This window comes from Narcine bancroftii, chromosome 8 (genome assembly GCF_036971445.1).
Source record: "Narcine bancroftii isolate sNarBan1 chromosome 8, sNarBan1.hap1, whole genome shotgun sequence".
In the NCBI taxonomy this organism is placed as follows: Eukaryota; Metazoa; Chordata; class Chondrichthyes; order Torpediniformes; family Narcinidae; genus Narcine; species Narcine bancroftii.
This window is the reverse complement of record NC_091476.1, coordinates 3,697,011-3,718,195: the sequence shown is the minus strand read 5'-3', so window position 1 is coordinate 3,718,195 and position 21,185 is coordinate 3,697,011. Positions and strand designations below refer to the sequence as shown.

The 21,185-nt window shown below is 39.4% G+C and overlaps 1 protein-coding gene across 8 annotated transcripts in view; it reads right to left on the bottom strand.

Moving 5' to 3' along the window:
• akap14 (A-kinase anchoring protein 14) overlaps positions 1-20,099 on the bottom strand; it is a 36,299-nt gene extending 16,200 nt beyond the window's left edge. For 2 of the 8 annotated variants that reach the window (XM_069892655.1, XM_069892659.1), the window contains exons 1-5: positions 13,688-13,894; positions 13,438-13,552; positions 6,662-6,756; positions 4,465-4,644; positions 3,404-3,456 (exon numbers count right to left, since the gene is read on the bottom strand). In XM_069892655.1, the coding sequence (XP_069748756.1) occupies positions 3,404-3,456; positions 4,465-4,644; positions 6,662-6,756; positions 13,438-13,546 (437 nt within the window). In that variant the 5' untranslated portion in view covers positions 13,547-13,552; positions 13,688-13,894. Of the gene's footprint in view, positions 1-919; positions 1,106-1,859; positions 2,048-3,403; positions 3,457-4,464; positions 4,645-6,661; positions 6,757-13,437; positions 13,553-13,687; positions 13,895-18,597; positions 18,673-20,028 lie in introns of those variants that run through there. The other 6 variants (XM_069892660.1, XM_069892654.1, XM_069892658.1 and 3 more) reach the window with 6 other exon arrangements.
• Between the last annotated feature and the right edge of the window lie 1,086 nt (positions 20,100-21,185).

Below are 21,185 nucleotides of genomic sequence, written 5' to 3'. Positions count from 1 at the left end.
GTACAATCTGCTTTTGCACTGTGGTCAAGCAATGACATTTAATTGTGGGCGGCACATTTAGCATAGCGGTGATTGTAGCGCTGTTGCAATGCCAGCGTCTGGGACCATGGTTCGAATCCCACGTCTGTAAGGAGTTTGTAGAATCTCTTTGTGTCTGTCTGCATTGGTTTCCTCTAAGTTCTCTAGTGAACTTGCACCATTCAAAATATACTGGGGGTTGCAGGTCAATTGGGTGTAATAAGATCGTGTGCCAAAAGCCCCTGTTAATGTGCTGTATATCTAAATTTAACATTTAAATTGGAAGTATTTCCCAAGTAATTGCTCATTTGGAAATAATTTGTTTCTGTGGAAATTAGTATCTTCACTCATGTTACGTACTACAACAACGGGATTGAAATTGGTGTGGATCTGAAACTGGTTTATTTAAACAGTGAAAGATACAGAAATATGTTTCTATACATTATTGTACATTTATTAATTTTGAAAATCATGCAAATTTAAAAAAAACTTGCTCCATGATGTCTCAATCAGAAAACCTTTATCAGGGTTTTTTTTTTTCACAGTTACAAAGAAGTACTTGGTTTGATTCAGGCCAGTGACAAAAGATCTGGGGACTTGTTTTGGCCATGTAACTCCAAGATATGGAAAGGAAATGCTCTAGATTTTAAAAATTGACAACTGTCATGGGTAAGGCAGCTGTGACGCTTCCTCAAGAACATGGACGGGTGACACTTGTAGTTACAGCAGCAAGACTCCTGATTTGCTTGGGTAAGGTCATTTGGAATTTTTAAATCAAGTCCAAGAACAGGTCAGCACTCAGAAAGGGAGATGAAATAACTTGCTGTCATTAACATCATGATTCATAAATGGACAGCAGGAATGTGGGCAAAAGGAGAGCAGAAAGAAACTGGAGACCCCATTGAACCATCTCAACGTGTAAATTATAATTTTTAAAATGTTATTCAAAGTAAAATCAAAACCAGAAATAACTTGGCTTCTTCCAAATATATACACTTGAACCTAAAACTCCAGATCCTCCATTAATAGAATTTTGTTTTCGATGATGTCTTTCAGCCACTTTTCTTTAAATCTTGATTGACCTGGTCTTTAAACAAAAAAAAAATGCTGCTAGTTCTCTGATTTTTTTTTTTAAATCGTGTGGTTTCAGTATAATCCCTGGATAAAATAGCCAATTAATTAAACATTTCTGAAAAAATAAAATCGGTTTTACCTGGCATTAATATCCTGAATCAATTAGTAAAATCAACTGCAAATATTCTGAAGAACCCATTGTTACTAATAAAGATAAATGATTTTCAAACTGTACAGCTATCTCCACTCTCAACCCAATCCATTTCTGTACAAGTGGTTTCAAGCATACTTCAAGTTGAACTTCAAATATTACAAGAACCTTGGTTACTTTTGTGGTCTTGGGTTCACTCAAATTCCCATTCATTTACTCATCTTATTAAGATGTAAAATTTTACCTTGTGTTAGTGCATCAAAATGTATATTAATATGTGTTGAGCACCTTGGTTGTCTATCTCTAATGACATCTTGAACTAGAAATCCAATAATTTAACACAACCGCTATTCAATTTTTTTTGGTTTAACAGCTGATTATAAACAGTGGTTCGTGAATGACTCCATATCAAGCTTTTGGAAACCATAGTGCACACTTCTCGGAGTGTGTGAGATCACTTTTTTGCACAAAGGTGCTGAGTCAGTGACATAAATTAATCATTGACAAGTCTTGAGTGAATGGTATAAAGTCCAAATATAATCAAGCATTTGGAAATGGTCTGGACCCTAAATACAGGAATAGACCACAACAATTTTAAACAATAGAGAATTCCATATTTTTCAATTTTTAATAAACTTAAAAGGGGATATTTATTTGGAATTAAACACCAGTACTCTAGGCAAATTAAATCAGATATGTAAACATTTCCATATGCTATTTGTCCTTGATATTCTTTTAGTAGCTCCCTGTATTCAGTTCAGTATCTGCTAGATAAGGAGTGTCCATTAAAATATATCTTAGCTCCTGTAAGGCACATAGACATTGTTTTCATCAATAAGAAAAACGGGTGTATGAAATCTTAAATTATGATGAAAGCTCATCAATCCAAGGCATTAATTCAGTTTCTTGCTGAGTATTGCCACAATTGTCTGTTTCATGACAAGGTTTGTAATGTTCTCATGAATTTGTATATATTGTCAAGTGGAGATATTTTTTGAAATTCAATAGTATGCAAATATTGTGATAGTACTCTATTGATAAGTTAGATGTAAAAATTCATGAAGAAAGAAAATAAGATTGCAGATGAAACAAATCTAAAAGGCTGAAAATAGTATGTTGGGACCCTCTATGGAGAGAAAGAGTTGATGGTTTAACTTGATCTCTCATCAGAAATTAATTGGCTCTCAAAAAAAAAGAAAAAAAAAAAGAAATTAATTGGCTCTCGACAAATGCTGTATAATCTGAGTATTTTCTGTTTGGATTAATGACTGAAATGCAAGTTTAAATTCCACTGCAGCTGCAAAGGAATTTGGGTTGAATTAATGAAATAATGTGGAACTAAAGCATTAATGGTGGCCCAATTGGTTCACTGTTCATTAAGGAAGGAAATCTGCCTTCTGTCTTTGTAGTACCTCCTGACTGACAAAGCTGTTGACTCATAGATATGATCATACAAACTCCTCACAGACAGCACTGGATCCGAACCCAGGTCGCTGGTGAACCACTCCACTAACTTGTGCCATCCTGTTTAATATTACTAATGCTGAAAAGGTTTTCATGTTCTAATTTGATGCAACAAGAAGTAAAACTGGACTAGAAAATTCACAAAAGAAGACAAACCAAAAAAAAAACCACGTGGAAATATGGCAGGCGCTTCAGTGCCAGAATCTAACAGCTGGACAGTGCTGGCACCTCCTCTAAGCATCATTTCATCCCCTCCATGCAGAACATTTTGCTTCATGACCCATGGTTGTTTCCTTTATTTTGGGTGGAAAGCTACTTCTGTTCCCAGGGACAAAGGAAACAAAGCTTACTCAAATTCCACCACATAATTTTGAGAACACAGCCTAGCTTATAAAATTCTTCAAAAGAAGTTAGCTTAAAGCTGCCTGATTCTCGTGGAAATCCAACTCACTCACTAAAGTTCTTTCAGGAAGCTAACCTGCTTCCATTGCCTGGAAGATGCACTATATTCTAAATCGATGCCAATTTAGATGCCCAATTGTCCAGATGAACAAATTGTACAAAACTCAGTTAAAGCTGAAGGCAGACCACCAACAAGAGATGGGCAATAAATGATGAGCTTCTCACTAACAGAACATTCTGGAAATGAATTAAAACACACAGGCAATTGCTATAAGTTATAAATATATTATCTACCTGTGCAGAAGTCTGTTTGCTTCAAAAAAGAAGTAAACTTCAACCGGAAAAACCTGAAAACATTCAGATAATAATAGTACAATATTAATTACATCACTAAAAGAACTGATCATTATTCATTTTAAAACTACAGGGAGCATCACTGACCGGATCAATTTTTATGTGCTTATGCCTACTTTAGTTTAAACTTTCAGGTCTTCAGTAATATTTATGCTTTAGCAATTCACATAAAGGTGTAGAAGTTTGGGTTATTCAGAGTATTACCACTGCCAAGACAAATTGGAGGGTCAAGCATGCATTGATGAGTTTATGGAGCAAGGGATCATGGAGTGAAAACTCCACTCCTGGGTACATCCATCAGAGGGTTTCCATTCACTGCAAATAGGAAGATGTCTGTACTAAATCACCAATCACAGGAATGTCAGCAAGGGACACATTATTATCACCTCAATGGCAGCAAGCTCAAGATCTTCAACCTTTGCCATCATCCCCATTGGAAAGATACATTGCAAGAATTGAAACCTCAATAGTTTAATTTTTAAATCACTGATCCCAGGTCTGTGCTGGATCCCTCGAGGATACGGCTGTTATCATGACTGTACTGGTTCCTCCAAAGTATAAACTCTGATCCCTTGGGTTCCCAACAGCTTCAGCCTTACTCCCAGTTCTGTCTATAGATGCTGAGCAGTTTAGTCACTGATCCCAGATCTACACTTAATCCTCTAGGTGGTAGCACACTGCTCCCAGATCTGTACTGTGTCCCTGGTGGTTTTGTCATCAGAGAGACTGTTCCCAGGTCTGTAGTGAAGCCACAGTAGTCTTGTAGTTGGAGGCAGCCATCCCAGATCAGTACCCAATGTTCCCACTGGAGCACACAACCCTCTGCCCCTTCTTGACTCTACTTATCCAGATTCTGTGCCCCACTGATCAGCAACAATAAACCAAGCCCATTCACTCTCACAACCCCACAATGCTGAATAGAAATTCTGCAGTGTTCATTATATAAAACCTAGAAAACTCATCCAAGCAATGGGGTGAATGGATTTTACTCTTTTACTCACAGGAGGTTTAACTTTAGAGATTTCAATAATAAAATAGGTGGACGCTGTTGCTCGTGGTATGGGCTTCCTTCGAGTTGGAACACTCCATCGCACCCGATAATGATGATTAATGTGATGTTCCAATTCTTCTGCCCTCAGGTAATCCAGACAGTGAAGCCAGCAGTTAGAAAACGTCCATGTCTGTTAGAGTACAGAACAATACTTGTTAATTACATGATAATTAACTTTCTGCCAGGATTGCAAGTGTGCTGCGTTATATTTGCCTTTCCACACTCATGCCACCTCAGATTAATTTCCTGATATGCTCGAGCTGGGATGAGATTCCACAAACTATCCAGTAATACCCGTCGGTTCTTCGATATGAGTGAACTTTAAGCCTGCACTTGTCAGCGGGATTTCCTAAAAGCAGCAAGGATTACATTAAAGTTTAAGTGTGCTCCTTGATCAATGAGCACACGAACGTAGGACTGAAAGGCACCCAGAATTCATAATTTGTTCTTTAATTGGCACTGAATTCATGCCAAAGAGTACCCTGGTATCAAGTCTTCCATATGGCGAGTCTGGTCAAAGTAGCAATTTTTTATATCTGTCGGAATACAAAATCATATTTCCTACTCACTCAATTTCAATTTTATTTTAAGGCTTGGATCATACACTCTTCCAGTGTTGACAGTCACACTTATTTACACCATTAACATTGCTTCTCCCAACCTGCAGACACTTATGTTCCATAGAACCTCCATTCCTCATTGCCATCCACGTTCATTTGTGCTTTGGTTTGGTTGATGAGAGAGACATGCCTTTTAATACCTCTCCAATGTTGCCCTACCTCCTTTCCAACATGATTTATTCAAGAACTGTCCCACTGTATTGTACAAAGGCAACATTTCCCTGACAGCATATTATTTTTAAGGTTTACAACTGCAATGTTAACTATCATAAATTAACAAGACTTTCTAAAAGTTGGTCACCAAAGAAACTTTTACAAGAACAACACGATGTTTCCTTATGGTTCAGAAGGAGGCCAGTTCAGTGCTCAGAGGAATCCTATCAACCCACTTGTTACCCTGTAACCTCTTCTTCCACACATCCATTAAATTCCCATGATCCTCCAACCATTCACCCACTCTGGGGGTTATTTGCAGGAGCCAATTAACCAACCAATCAGAAAAGCTTTGAGATGTAGGAGGAAACCAGAGCAGGTCGACAGGATAGCGAAGAAGATATTTGGCTTACTTGCCTTCACTGACATTGAGTGCAGGAGCAGGGATGTAATGTACAACTGTGCAAGATATTGTGTGCAGTTCTCATACCCAGCTAAAGGAGAGCTATCATTAGGGAAGTGAGCAGAAAAGATTCATTAAAAAGTTTGAATTATTAGTTGGGGCTGGATAAGCTGGGTCTTTTGCCCCTTGACATCAAGGCTGAAGGGGGACTCAGAGGTTTATATCACGAGGGGCATCGATAAATAGTCTATCTTTTACCAGGATAAATTTAAGGTGAGAGGAGGGAACACATATTCAAAAAATACCTGAGAGGCACCTTTCTCACACAGAGGGCAGTGGGTAAATGGAACAAGCTGTCAGAGCCAGGACAATTGTAAAGTTTAAAAGACGATTAGTCAGGTTCATGGATAGGAAAAGTTTAGGAGGATGTGGGCCAAATATAGGCAAAGGGTCTAGCTTGAGTAGACAACTTAGCTGAAGGTTATGTTTCCATGATGAAAAGCCCCCATACACTGTCACGATGACACCATGCAAACTCCCCACAGACAGCAGGGCTGTGGAGATCAAGATAAAACTTGGGTCACCATTGCTGTGAGAGGCATTATTACAGGGTCACTGCGAAGTGCTGTGCTGCATTCACAATATATCTGAAAGGGAAACTTTTTCTGGAGTAATTGCATCCTATTAATTTGTCCATTACTATTACCACAACATCAGAACCGGTTAGGTTGGTTAGAACTTACCACCAAATCCATGATTCCCCACATGGCTAACTCACCATATATTACCATCCTGAGCAGAACAAATGACCTTGATTTGTTTTTGGAATCCCCTGAGAGACTGACCACACTTGAATTCAATGTTAGCTACATGCTTCCACGGGATTTCTGAGACAAAAGGCAACTGATAATAAGAAAGGAGGAGATGAAAGCCACAGTACAAGAGTCTGTATCTGCATACAATAAACTTACAGAGATATATTCTTCTATTTGTTTTGCCCCAAGGCTAACAGTGAAGTCCTTGCACGTCACCCATTGGATATTAGGCATCTGAAAAGGGCCTTTTCCTTTCAAAAGAGATGAAAATAGCATATGATTAAATATATTGTCTGAAGACATGTGACACAGAATGGTGATTTATTAAAATAAGAATGCTTGCATTTAAAGACACCATTTATCACATCCACAATTTTACACAAATATGTGGAGTATGTTTAGGGCAGAGATGAGACCTATTCTGTGCCCACATGTTTCTAGACACAGTGCCAAGATGCATCGGTGTTAAATTATTACTTTGGTGTTTAAAATACAAGCATGCATATTGGATTTTAAATATATAAAGCAATATAAAAAACTGCATCCAGTTAAGCTCTGCCCATCTGAAATGTATTACTGAGAATATCATTAACATCTGGTATCAAAATGTTTTCCCATTTAACACTAAAATGATTTTACCTAAGAAAACCTTTCTAAATCTCCTTGCAATCTCTCTAGGGCTATTATACACTTCCTGAACTGTGGTGATTTCTACACAATATTCTACCTGTGCCTAACAAACATTTCATACAACTCTGGTATTGCCTCTCCCCCTCCCCCCCCCCCCCCCCCCGACAACCCCCAAACATACACACACACCCTGTTCTTATAATCTACTGCAGAGTCAATAAGTGAAGAATCCTGCGACCCTTCTTTAATTTCCTGATCCACCCATTTCTCTTGAACGGAACTGTGGACATGCAGTCCGAGCTGTCACCATCATTCCTCAACCTCCTGTCAATTAATGACCATTCTCTTGCCTTATTTGTCCTTCCCAAGCACAACATGAAATTTCTCAGACTTATCTTCCCTCCACCAATACAAACATCTCACCAGACCCAAAATACTGATTACCTATTACTCTTTGATTCCTGTCACTGAGCCACTACTGGATCCAAGTTGCCATTTTCCTCTGGGTCCCACATGGTTGGGCATAAGCCCGCCCTCTGCTGGACATCATGATGCCCACATCATTGATGTCACCTGTCCATACATATAAAACCCTGTGTGTCAGTAGCCATGTTAGTCTACTAGAAGTAAAGGATGAGAAAGCATCACGTCTTCGAGTCTTAATTGTGTGAGTGCATACCCAACAGTGGCAATGAGGATGGGATACAAACTCTACACATATTCCATGCAGCAATCGTGAGAAAGAAAACAACACAGAATGGTAGAAAACAACTATCTAACAACCCCAACAAATTCCCGCCAAAAGATCAAGGTGAAAGTGCATCAAGATGGCGGAGGGAGGACTAAGATAGAATTAGATAAAATAGGATAACTGGGATGAAAAGCTGGTGCAATACAAAGGCTCACCAGTATTGCATCATTTACTTAATATATGGAAGAAGATCTACTTAGGATAAAAACAAATACCAAAATTTTTTTAAAAAATTTTTCACAAAATATACACACAAACATTTCCCTCTTGAATATACACAGTGTTATTTTTCCCCCCTCCCTTCCCTCCCTCCTTCCCGCCCCCCTCCAAACTCATTAAACGTTCAACATATACAATACAATAAACCCATTAAACAATGTCATCACGCAATGAAAATAAACAAGAAAATTGTATCATCTACTTTAACACACTGGGTCAGTTCATTTCGTCTTCTCATTCTATCATTTTAGAGGGTGGAGGTCCACAGTAGGCTCTCTCTGTTGTGTTCCATGTGTGGTTCCCAAATTTGTTCAAATAATGTGACTTTATTTTTTAAATTATATGTTATTTTTTCCAATGTTATTCATTTCCATGTACAATTGCTGTATCTCAGGCTCTTTTCTGATTTCCCCAAAATTGTTATTGACACAAAATCCACTAATCCCTTTTACAATAGATAACCTTTCCTTTAGCGAATGGGAGAGAAAAGGAATCAAAAGAATAGAAAATTGTTTTTTGGGAAATAGTTTATTAACATTTGAACAGTTGAAGTACAAATATGGAATAACTCATGGTACAATGTTTGCATATCATCAACTGAAAGCTTTTTTAAAGGATAAATTGGGAAACAGACTGAGATTACCTGAAGGAAGCAGCTTCGAATATGTGATTACAAACACAATGATAATTAAAAGATTTATAACGAACATGTACATTAAGCTGCAAGATAAGGAAAATGAAATAAACTATAAACCTAAGCAAAAGTGGGAAAAGATTTAAACTATAAAGATAAAAAATGAAGCATGGGAAAAGTTATGTTCTGGAACTATGAAGAATATAATAAACACAAGGTTACGCATGATACAGAATAATTGGTTACACAGGTTATATATCACACCCCAAATGTTAAAAGAATGGGATCCAACATTATCAGAGAGATGTTTTCACTGTAAAAAGGAAATGGAACAACAGTACATGCAATTTGGGCATGTGAGAAAGTGAAAATGTTTTGGGAAGATCTAAATCAGATATTAAATAAAATCACAATAACATACCAAAAATTCCAGACATCTTTTAAGTAATATAAGAAGTAAGGAATTAAGCCTCAAATTGGATAAAGCGCAAAAAAGATTTATTATGATAGCCTTACCAGTAGCAAAAAAATGTATAATGTCAACTTGGAAATCAGAAGAGAGCCTGAGAGTAGAAATGAATAAATGTATAAATGTATTCCATTGGAAAAAAATAACATAATTTAAAAAATAAAGTCATATTATTTGAACAAATTTGGGAATTGTACATGGAACATAACAGAGAGGGTTTGCCTCGGACCTCCACCCCCTAAAATGATAAGACAAAACTACTTGATTCAGTGTGTAAAAGTAGATGACACATTTTTCTTGTTTATTTTTCATTGTGTGAAGACATTGTTTCATGGTTTTATTGTATTGTATATGTTGAATATTTATTGGTTTTGGAGGGTGGTGGGAAAGGGGGAGGGAGGGTAGGGGGAAAAAAAAGGGAGAAAATGCCACTGTGTATATTTAATGAGAAATGTTTGTATATATTTTGGTTGATATGGTTCACATTGTGAAAAATAAAAATATATTTAAAAAAAGATGGCGGAGGGAAAGTTCAGGGAATTCAACGAAGTAGAAGAAAGTTGGGATAACTATGTAGAATGGTTTAACCACTACTGTGTAGCCCAGTGGAAGGTCCAGTAAACCGCAAACGTGCCCTCTTCCTCAGTATAATGGGCAGCAAAACATTTGACCTCCTTAACATCTTGCTGGCCCCGGAGGATCCAGGGATAAAGACATTCAATGAATTATACACAGCTCTAAGGAACCATTTAAGCCCCAAACCACCAGTTATGGCAGCAAGGCAATGATTCTATGAAAGGAGACAAGGACCAGGAGAAACAGTAAGTGAATACCTGGCATAATTTGTGCAAACTGGCAGACCACTGTTATTTTGATCAGTTTCTAAATCAGGCACTGAGAGACAGATTAGTGAGGGGGCTGGAAAATGGCCAAGCAAGGCAAAAATTATTCGCAATAGATGAAAGCGTTACGTTACAGATTGCATATAGAACTGCCTGCACGTCTGAAATGGCAGATAAAAACTTGGATGTGGGTCAACCAGACCTACTAGTCGGGAGGTCTTCCCGCCAACAATGTTTTCGTTGTGGGAAATACAACCACCAACCAGAAAACAGTTTCTTCACAAATTCTAAATGCAACTATTGCAAAACAGAAGGACATAACGAAGCTAAATGTCCACTTCTAAATCACTGGTGGTCTGCAAATAAACAGGCAGCTAAAGACAAAACAATTGCAGAGAGAGAAAGGCAACCTAGCAACGATGATGACAGCCCAGCGACTGACCTTCAAGCTCCTGAAATTTCAACTCCTGAGATATTATATGTTCGAGGAATAAATGGAGGAAACACAGCAATCTTTATACAGCTAAAAATAAACAGACACCTCCTGAAGATGGAGTTAGACACAGGCAGAGATGGTCCCTAATGCCGTTACCTGTAAAGGAATGCTTTCTACCATGCCTCCTGGTTAAAAGTTACTGAAATAACTCTTCAGATCTGTTACAGGAGATAGAATCAAAGTGTTTGGAAAATGTACGGTCCAGGTACAATACAAACAGCAACCAAAAAAAATCTCTCTACATCGTAGACACCCAGGGACCAGCCCTTTTCGGAAGAAACTGGCTACAACACATTCCCCTAGACTGGCGGGAAATCCATTCAATACCTCCCGACCAAATCTTCAACAACCATGCAATGGTTTTCCAACAAGTATTGGGGAAAATCAAAGGCATTCAAGCCATTCTTTTATTAAAAGATAATGCAGAACCAAAATTCTTCAAAGCCAGAACAGTCCCATTTGCTATAAAAGGGAAAATTGAGGCTGAATTAAACAGACTAAAACATATTAGAACCAATACAATTCAGCGATTGGGCAGGGCCCATCATACCCATTCAAAAAGCAAGCGGTGAGATTCGCATTTGTGGCGATTACAAAATCACCTTCAAAATACCCGAACACCCCATGCCCAAGGCAGAAGAATTGTTCCAAGCACTAAACAGAAGGCAAAAATTCACAAAACTAGATTTGTCACAAGCATTTCAACAGATAGAATTGGAAAAAAAAATATCAAGGGAATATGTGACAATCAATACCCATCTGGAACTATTCACCGATACTCGGGCCTTACGGAATATCAGCAATACCTGCGATTTTCCAAGCAACAATGGATAAATTACTACATGGACTCATAGTTGGGTGTTACCTAGATGACATCATCATCACGGCTGAAACGACAGTGAACACTTACAAAACCTTGAAAAGGTTTTAACCAGACTACAATAGGCTAAACGAAAAGACAAATGTGTCTTCATGTGCCCCTCAGCAACATATCTTGGGTTTACAATCGACAACGAGGGGGTGTGAATGAATCCAGCAGGAACAGAAGCCATTCACAAGGCTCCATACCCAACAATCAAATCAGAATTACAGTCCTCCGTAGGACTTGTGAATCACTACTGAAAAGATATCCCTAATATGCCTACACTATGCAGCCCGCTGAACCAATTACTCAAGAAAGGTCAAACATGGTATTGGAATACAGAAACTGAAAACACCGTCAATCAATTGAAGGAAATTCTAAAATCAACAAATAGGGTGTTGATTCACTACGACCCCTAGTAAAGAATTTTCACTGGCCAAGGATGCTTCACCAGTGGGACTAGGAGCGGTACTATCCCAAATCACAGAAAAAGGTGAGCAACCAGTAGCGTTTGCTTCACAAACATTAACCACAAGCGAACGCAATTACACCCAATTCGAAAATTAAGGACTGGCAATAATTTTTGGTGTAAGAAAATTCCACCAATATCTTTACAGAAGAAAATTCACTCTGATCACAGACAAGAAGCTGTTTAGTTAAATCCTGGGGCCACACAAAGGTATGCCAGAATTAGCTATGGCCAGAATTCGATGATGGGCCATGCTACTAGAGGCGTATTAACTATGATATAAAATATAAACCAGGAGCACTCATCAGCAGAGCAGATGCCTTATCACTCATCTGAACATTTAAAAAAATGTATGCATGACAACAATATCAGACATACTTTGTCTGCACCCTTTCACCCAAATACTAATGGGGAGGCAGAACATTTTGTACAAACATTCAAAAGAAGCAAAGAAAACCATGAAACTTCTAAATGCCTCCTGGACACGCTAAAATCGCAGATTTCCTATTGAGGTTCAGAAACACGCCACAGGAGTACTAATGTTTGGCCACAACCTGCAGCCCAGGCTGTCCACAGTTCATCCAAATCTGGGTCTCTGATTGTAAAAAAAACAGCATCGCCACAAAGCTCACCTAGAACATTGGAAGTGGATGAGAGGGTTCTGGTACAAGATTATAGACATTATAGAGACCCATGGGTGGTAGGAGTAATCTTACAAACATTGAGCCCCTGTTCATACTCTGTTCAAGTGGGGGACAGATTGTGGAAGTGACACATTGACCAATGACAAGCAACGACTGACACTAAGGTCCATGAACTGGAGGAGGTGGAACCAGACCTGCCCTGCCCCAAACATCCCACCCCCTCAGGCCAAGTGGGGGGAGGGGGGTGGGAGGCAGAGATGGTGGCGAACCGAGGAGTCCAGTAACTGAGACACAGCCAGGAGGGCAGCAAAGGTGGGCAGTCACCGCTGAAGGTCAGCGAAGGTAGGCAGTTGCTGCCGAACTGACCACCGACCCAACTATCTACGAGTTCCCAGCAAAGAGTGGCACAGCTATCCATGCCGAGCCGGTCCAAAAGAGAAAGAAGACCATCTGAATGCTTTAAGGACTATGTGCCCTGATTATTATTAAATACTTTCCCTTTTATAATTATAATTACTCCTGAGATGTATTCTAATTCTCACTTGTCGTCCTAGGCCCGATGGAATCTTATTAGTTCGAAGGGGCCCAGTCAGCCTTTACTGTGGGAGGAGGGAGAAGGATCAAGTCTCCGAGTCTTAATTGTGTGAGTGGATCCCCACCCGGAGGGTACATTTGCACAAGCTTAATGGCATGGGCTTCACCTTTCAAGTTCAATAGGTAGGGACGTGGAGATAGGGGCGTGGGTGAAATGGGACGAGACTGGCGTCTCGTTCAATGGAAGCTCCCCAAAGGCTTTGAAAAACACTATCAAATTCCAAGTTACTCCTAAAACCTTGGTTCTCTTCCACTTTCAGGAGTTTCTAAAGCTGCGATATGGTGCATTAGTTGAAGGTGTGAGGAAGGGTCTTTTCCTTACCCTCTTTCCTCATCTGTTCTCCCCAGTACCTTTTGGCGTTCTCCAGAACCAGGGCTACTATCGCTTTCGCCTGGCTTTGCAACAATTGGTCGACGTATTCCTCATCCATGGGGCTCTGCCAAAATCAAGATTTTGGCCTAGTTAGACTTAGTCAAACAACAGTTCGTGGTTGCAGCTAATATCGTTTCATTCCCCGGAGACCCCTCCCCATAGCAGAAACGAGCTGCAAAGTTCGGAACTGGATACAAACCCTGCTGTCGGGCAGCCGCTGTGAAGAGAGAAACGGAATTCAGGGTCGGTGAGATTCTGAGGAAAGATCTTCGCCCTGAAACTTTCAATCCGCTCCACATATAAATGCAAATCTTGACCCGCGCAACGTGAGATTCATTCAAGATAACGCATTGAATTCATGTGCAACATGAACTGTATTTCGCCGCGTTTCCGTGAGAGCGAAGTCTCCCGGTGCCAAGAGTAACAAATGTATCCAGGACGACGTCCATTTCCACCAATAGGACGCCTTCAATGTTGTGAATGACATTGGCGACAAGACGAGGAAAGGTGACCGCTTTCTTCTCCAGAGTCTTTTAAGTACCTTCAGAATAAGCCATTGGACGAGATGCCTTCGCTCTCCATGTAATAATGGTCACGGCCAGGGAGCCCCGTCCGCGGGACCGAGGCGCCGGCAAGTTGGAAAGGAAAATGGGCTCGGGGCTCGGTTGTGCTTGGAAACGGGTGGGAGCAGCAGTGGAAGGGAGCAGAGGAACCAAGACCCTGGCAAATCAAAAGCGAGCACTGGATCCCGGGCCCTGGTGGGGATTTGGAAGAGATAGTCCCAGGATCCCCAAACTCAACAAACCATCTTCTCGGAGTGAAACACGAGCGTCTACAGACGCTGCAACAATACAGAAACGCTGGAGAAACTCAGCAGGCCCGGCAACGGCCACTGGAGGTCAAGAAATATCACCCAGGTTTCGGGCCTGAGCCCTTCCTCAAGTGTGAGTAAAAAGCAGGCAGGCGCCTGAATTAAAAGGGTGAGGAGAAGGAAAGAATGGGGAGGGGGCCTATACCAACAGACAAAAGGGCATGGATAGGACAGGAACAACACCTCCTCTTCAACCTGGGTGCCCACCACCCAGATGGCATTAACATTGACCTCCAGTTTCATGGAGTTGGGTGGGAATGCATTAGCAGTGGTCGAGGATTGGGTAACCAAGAGAAGACAGAGAGATGGATCTTTCTTTGGTTGACAATCAGTGGTGATAGAGTGCCACAGGGGTCAGAGTTGGGCCCATAGCTGTTCACGGTATACATTAATGATTTTAAAAAGGGGATCAAGTGCACTGTATCTAAGTTTGCTGATGAGATGAAATTAAATGGAAATGCAAATTGTGTAGAGGTAAAGAGTCTGAAGACTGATATAGATAAGGGATGGAGATGACGGGGTCTGGCAGATGGACTATAATTTTGGTCATCCATTTTGGAAGGAAAAATAGATCAGATTATTATTTAAGGTGATCATGTAATTGTGCAGTGACTGGGAGTGCTTGTACATGTATCGCCAAAGGTTGGTTTGCTGGTGCAACGCATATCAAGAAGGCAAGCTGTCACTCTTATTGATGGGCTGAGATATATACACCCAGTTTCCATTAATATAGCGGTTTGGGGAGGAGTCACGTGATAGAGTCGTGGCTGGTCGAGTAGAACCAGCCCTCTCCAGAGAAAAGAAAAAAAAGTGTGAAAAAAAACAGAGCTCAATCAACATAAAACACAGGAAAAGGAAGATAAAGTTACAAAGAAGAGCCAGGAGATGGCACCCAAACAAGAGAAAATAAGAATAACAGAGAAAAGAGAAGGAAAATCACCAGAGAAAAAAAGAAGACGACCTTACCTGCACATTGGAGAAGGAAGCCACCGTGGAGAGGAGCGACCGATCTCTGAAGTTGGTGAGTGCCAGGAGGAGCGGTGACCTCCTGACCGGCGGACTTCAAAAATGGCTCTCAAAGTCAAGCCAAGGTGTGCAACTGTGCATGCGTGAGGAGTCGCGCATGCGCAGTGTGCGAGCAAAAGAAAAAGTGAACGCCGGCAGAAGGGAGGGCCCAGCTGAGGAGCGGTCAGCTGTGGGCTGAACAGCTGAGGGACGCCCAGCACTGGGGTGCTCAGCTGGGGGAAGCCCACAGTAAAGAAGAGCATAAGAGCGCTGAGAAAAGGAACAAGGGGCTGGAAGAGGGCAAACAGAGACAGGGCGACCAACAACGGGACGACCTGCAGCAGGAGGCCCAGCAGCAGGTTGGCCTATGACAGGAGGCCCAAGAGCAAGAGGCCCAGCAACTGGAGCCCTGTTAAAGACACAGAAGTGGCTCATCAGAAAGAGCTGACGATACACAGATACAGAGAAGAAGATACAGACACAGAAGAAGAGGAGGAAGAAGACCAAGATCTTCACAGGAAAGAAGGTAAAACAGATGGACAAAATATAGATAAAGCCTTTTTTGAAGAACAAATGAGGTCATTAAAAGAATGGCTATCATTCAAATTTAGTGCAATTAAAAGAAAAATGAAAAGAGCTAAAATCAAAATGCAAAGTTTAGAAATAGGAAAAAGAGTAGAAAATGTGGAGGAACGAGAAACTGCTGTAGAAATGGAAATAAATGATTTTAAGAGGGAAATTGGAAGAAAGCAACTAAAAAATTAAGGAGACACAAGATTTATTGTCCCAGAAAATTGACATATTGCAAAACTATAGTAGGTGAAACAACATAAAAATAGTGGGCTTATCTTCTTAGGGCGAAGAAGGGTCAGACATGAAGGAATTTATAAAAGGATGGATCCCGAAGGTGTTGGGAACAACAGATTTACATGAAGAAATAGAGCGCTAGTACTGAAGCCGCCACCACACCAAAAACCGAGATCCATCTTGGTAAAACTTCTTCATATAAGATATATGACAAGAGAGAACATACTGGAGCACGCAAGGAATAAAGTTAGAGAAAACAATAAGCCGTTGGAATATAAAGGACTAAAAATATTTTTTTATCCAGACATAAGTTTTGAACTTTTAAAGAAGAGGAAGGAATTCAACATGATGAAAACAATCTTATGGAAGAAAGGCTATAACTTTATATTAAGACATCCAGCAGTACTCAAAGTATTTATCCCTGGGGAACAGAATAGGCTGTTCTCGTACCCAAAGAAAGCCCAAGAATTTGCAGAATGTTTGCAGAACAGGAGAAGAGAGGAGGAGGAGGAGTGACAAGAAGGAAGACTGGCAATAAAATATACAAAAATATGTGATAATATAAAGTAAAGATAATGTGTATATATAAAGACTTAAAGATGAAAAAGAGAAGGGAAAGAAGGGGGGGAAAGAGAGAGCTTTGTTATATGTATAGAAAAACAGTGTTCTCTGGGGGGGGGGAGGATAACCGTCACTGTGAAATCGGTTGACGCTTGCGAGTATGATCACAAACCAAATGGAAAGGAGAGTTGTGGTTGCCCGACAAGGGCAAGGGGCAATCCAAGGAGGGGGGGGTTCATTTAGGGTTAAAAGGTTATTGCTTGTGGGGATTGTTGGGGTATTTCATATTTTAAGTGTGTTGTCATATGGAAAAAAGGGGATGAAGATGACGAGGAGGCGGAAAAGAAGTGAAAACAAAGATATAAGATGGCCACGTTGAATTATATGACTATAAACATTAATGGAATACATAACCAAATTAAAAGGAAGAGGCTACTAAATTTACTGAAAAAGGAAAAAAATAGATATAACATTTGTGCAGGAAACGCATCTAACCGAGGTGGATCATAACAAATTAAAGAGAGACTGGATAGGACACATAGCGGCAGCATCATATAATTCAAAAGCTAGAGGTGTAGCTATATTAGTTAACAAAAATGTACCAATCAAGATAGAGGAGGAAATAGCAGATCCATCCAGAAGGTATGCAATGATAAAGTGTCAGATATATTCAGAATTTTGGAATTTGCTCAATATATACATGCCTAATGAGGAGGATCAAAAGTTTATGCAGGATATTTTTTTGAAGATTGCAGAAACACAAGGAAACATTCTGATAGGAGAGGATTTTAACCTTAATTTGGATCCAGTGTTGGATAAAACTGGAAAGATAACAAACAAAAAGAATAAAGTAGCCAAATTTATGATTAAATCAATGCAGGAAATTAAACTAATGGATATATGGAGGAGACAGCACCCAAAAGTGAAGGAATATTCATATTACTTGAGTAGGCATAAAACATACTCAAGGATTGATAAGTTTTTGTTGTCAGCCCATATTAAAGGGAGGGTTAGAAAAACTGAATATAAAGCTAGATTGCTATCTGATCATTCACCCATTATTATCAATAGAACTGGAGGACATCCCACCAAGAACATATCGATAGAGGTAAAACCCCATGCTACTTAAAAGGCAGGAATTTAGAGAATCTATTGAATGCCAGATTTAAACATACTTTGAAATAAACACAGAATCTGTAAAAGATAAATTTATACTGTGGGATGCAATGAAAGCCTTCATCAGAGGACAGATAATAAGTTATGTTTACTAAGATGAAAAAGGACTACAATCAGGAAAGAGAACAGCTAGAAAGGAAGATAGTAAGTACAGAAAAGGAATTTGTGAAAAGGGAGTATATGAAGAAAAAGAGAGTTGGCAGACAAAAAAATGAAATATTACAGACATATAAGGTGGAGAAGAACATAATGAAAACAAAACAAAAGTATTACGAATTGGGAGAAAAAACACATAAAATATTGGCCTGGCAACTTAAAACAGAGCAAGCTAAAAGAACTATATTGGCGTTAAGGAAAAAGGACAAACAAATCACATACAACCCAATAGAGATTAATGAAAACTTTAAGGAATTTTATAAACAACTATACTGAACCGATAATGAGGGGAAAAATTATAAAATAGAAGAGTTTTTAGCTAAAATCGAATTGCTGAAATTGCAAGTAGAGGATCAAAGCAAACTGATAAAACTGTTTGAAACAGGAAGTACAGGACATATTAAGAAAGCTGCCGAACAATAAAACACCAGGAGAGGATGGATTTCCAATAGAATTTTGTAAAACGTTTAAAGAGTTATTAATTCCACCTCTCCTGGAAGTAATGAATCAGGTGGAAAAAACACAAAACTTACCAGATGTAGAGCGTGTCGGAAGAACCAAAGATTTGTTGATCTTTGGTCAAGAAGCTTGACCAAGGCTTTTATTAACTAAAAGAACAAAAAAAGATTCATTATGATAGCCTTAGCAGAAGCAAAAAAATGTATTATGTCAACTTGGAAATCGGAAGAGAGCCTGAGAATACAGCAATGGTACATGGAAATGAATAAGTGTATTCCATTGGAAAAAATTACATATATACAATTTAAAAGACAAAGTTACATTATTTAAACAAATCTGGGAAGCATACATGAAACATAACAGAAAGAGCCGGCCTCAGATCTCCACCACCTAAAATGATAAAAAGATAAACACAATCAGAATTAATATTTAAAAGTAGATGACAATTCCTTCTTGTTTGTTTTTATTTTGTGTGAAGATGTTAGTTTCATTGTATTTTATATGTTCAATATTTATAGGTTTTGGAGGGGGGTGGGAAGAGGGGTGGGAGGGAGGGAGGGATGGGGGAGAAAAAAGAGAAAATGTCGCTGCATATTTAATTAGAAACATCTGTAAATATTTTGGTTGATATGATTCATAGTGCGATAAATAAAAAATTACCAAAAAAATATAGTGGTTTGTTAATTTTTTTAAAACAATTCAGCATGGTAGAAGACCCTTCTTGCCCATGAAACTTTTATTTTACCAAAAAAGGACCATTCACAATAAATTAATAAGGAAAACCATTGACTCTCCTCCTACCCTAAGTTTTATGACCATACATTTCTATCACTGTACATTACATTAATTTCTATTTACACCATTGCCACCACTGTGGCATCCCCGCCCCCCCCCCCCCCCCCTTGGTCTCAGCCCCTCAATGCCCAGTAATGGGAGAACTCTAGACTGTGCTCCTTCTCCACAATGTTCTTGCACTGACTGTGCCAAGCCTTAGTGCATCCCTCAGCATGTTCTCCTGCAGCGAGTAATGTGCCAATTCACCTACCAACTCCATACCTTGGAGGATAGGAGAAAACTAGAGCCCCTGGAGAAATCTCATACAGAGCATGGGGAGAACATACAAACTCCTTACAGATGGTGTCTAATTCAAACCCTGGTCGCTGTAATAGTTTTGTGCTGTGACCTAAAGGTGCTGCCCCATTAAATGAGTCTACCCACCCCATTCACCCCCTTTTTCTAATTCAAAGTTTAATCCCAACAGAAAAGGTCACAATCAAACTTTAGAAACAAAATTTCAAGATAAGAGAAACTATTCACTTTAATATATTCATAAATCCTGAACACCAGAACCTCTCACTGATGAAGAGGTAAAAATAAAACACCATGGAATCATTCTCTACTGTTGCCATGGAGACTTTAACAAGTTATCTAAACACCTTTCATTTATATCGTTGTACAAAAAAATCTATTCCCATGTTTATTTTCACCATAATATAGTTACTTACAGAATAATTCAAAAGACCAAAAGCAAATGTATTCACTTAATGCTCGTATTGTCCCTTCACTCTTTGAAGTTACCTAATTAATTGTGGGCTATTTGCTAAAAGAATTATTCCACAGTTCCATTGCACAAATTGAGCTAATGGATGTTGCAATTACTCAACTGTCAGAAACATTTTCTGTTAATCTGGAATTTTAAATAAAGTAGGCATGCGTATTGTCTTCTTGAATAGAAACATGACATGACATAGCAGTGAAGCTAGAAATGCAGGAAGACATCTAATGAAGATCAATTATGAACATTTTTTATTCCAAAGGATAAGAGATGGATTAGTACATCGTCAGCAGAATCAAACAAAATGGTCTCTTGTGTTCAAAATTCTACCCAGCAGTTGGAAGTTGAAATAGAAAAAAAAACTTGTCTTACAGTTTTACACAATTAGGCACAGATATCAAGAATTTTACCAATACCAATGTCCATAAATACTTCTTGTAATGTTAACTGTTTCCCAGATTCAAAATCTCAATGAAAATTGGATAAAGTTGTACCTGTTACCATTTGGGAAGCAGGACTATACACGACCCATTGATACTTTACAGGTCTCTCAGGAACAAAAGATGCAACTTTTCAGATAAGATCAAATCCAACAAACCATGATGCAATGCATATTGGAAGAAGAATAAGCTCCACACATTCTCCAGAGAGACTAATAAAATTACAAAGGAAGTTGAAGCAATATAGCAATCCTCGAATGTTGAATTGTCTGTAATCCACAGTACTGGACCATTACAGAAAAACAGTAGAGTAGGACTCAACATTCCTCTCTGCAACCGGATTCTGGGCTTCTTGACCAAAAGACCAGTCTGTCTGGATTGGCTCGCCTCATCTTGCTGAGCACTGGTGCACCTCAGATCTGTGTTCTTCGCCTTTGGCTGTTCATGCTACTGACTCCTGACTGGACTACCAGATTCAGTTGTAACAAAATCGTCAAGTGTGTGGGTCGTACAATTGTCGTTCGCCTCATCGGCAACCATGATGAATCGCCTCACAGAGAGAAGGTCAGAAGGCTTGTAAAATGGTGCAGAAACAATAACCTGAGTCTCAGTGAGGACAAGACAAAGGAGATGATTTCTTACTTTGGGAGTAGAAAGGTTAATGATT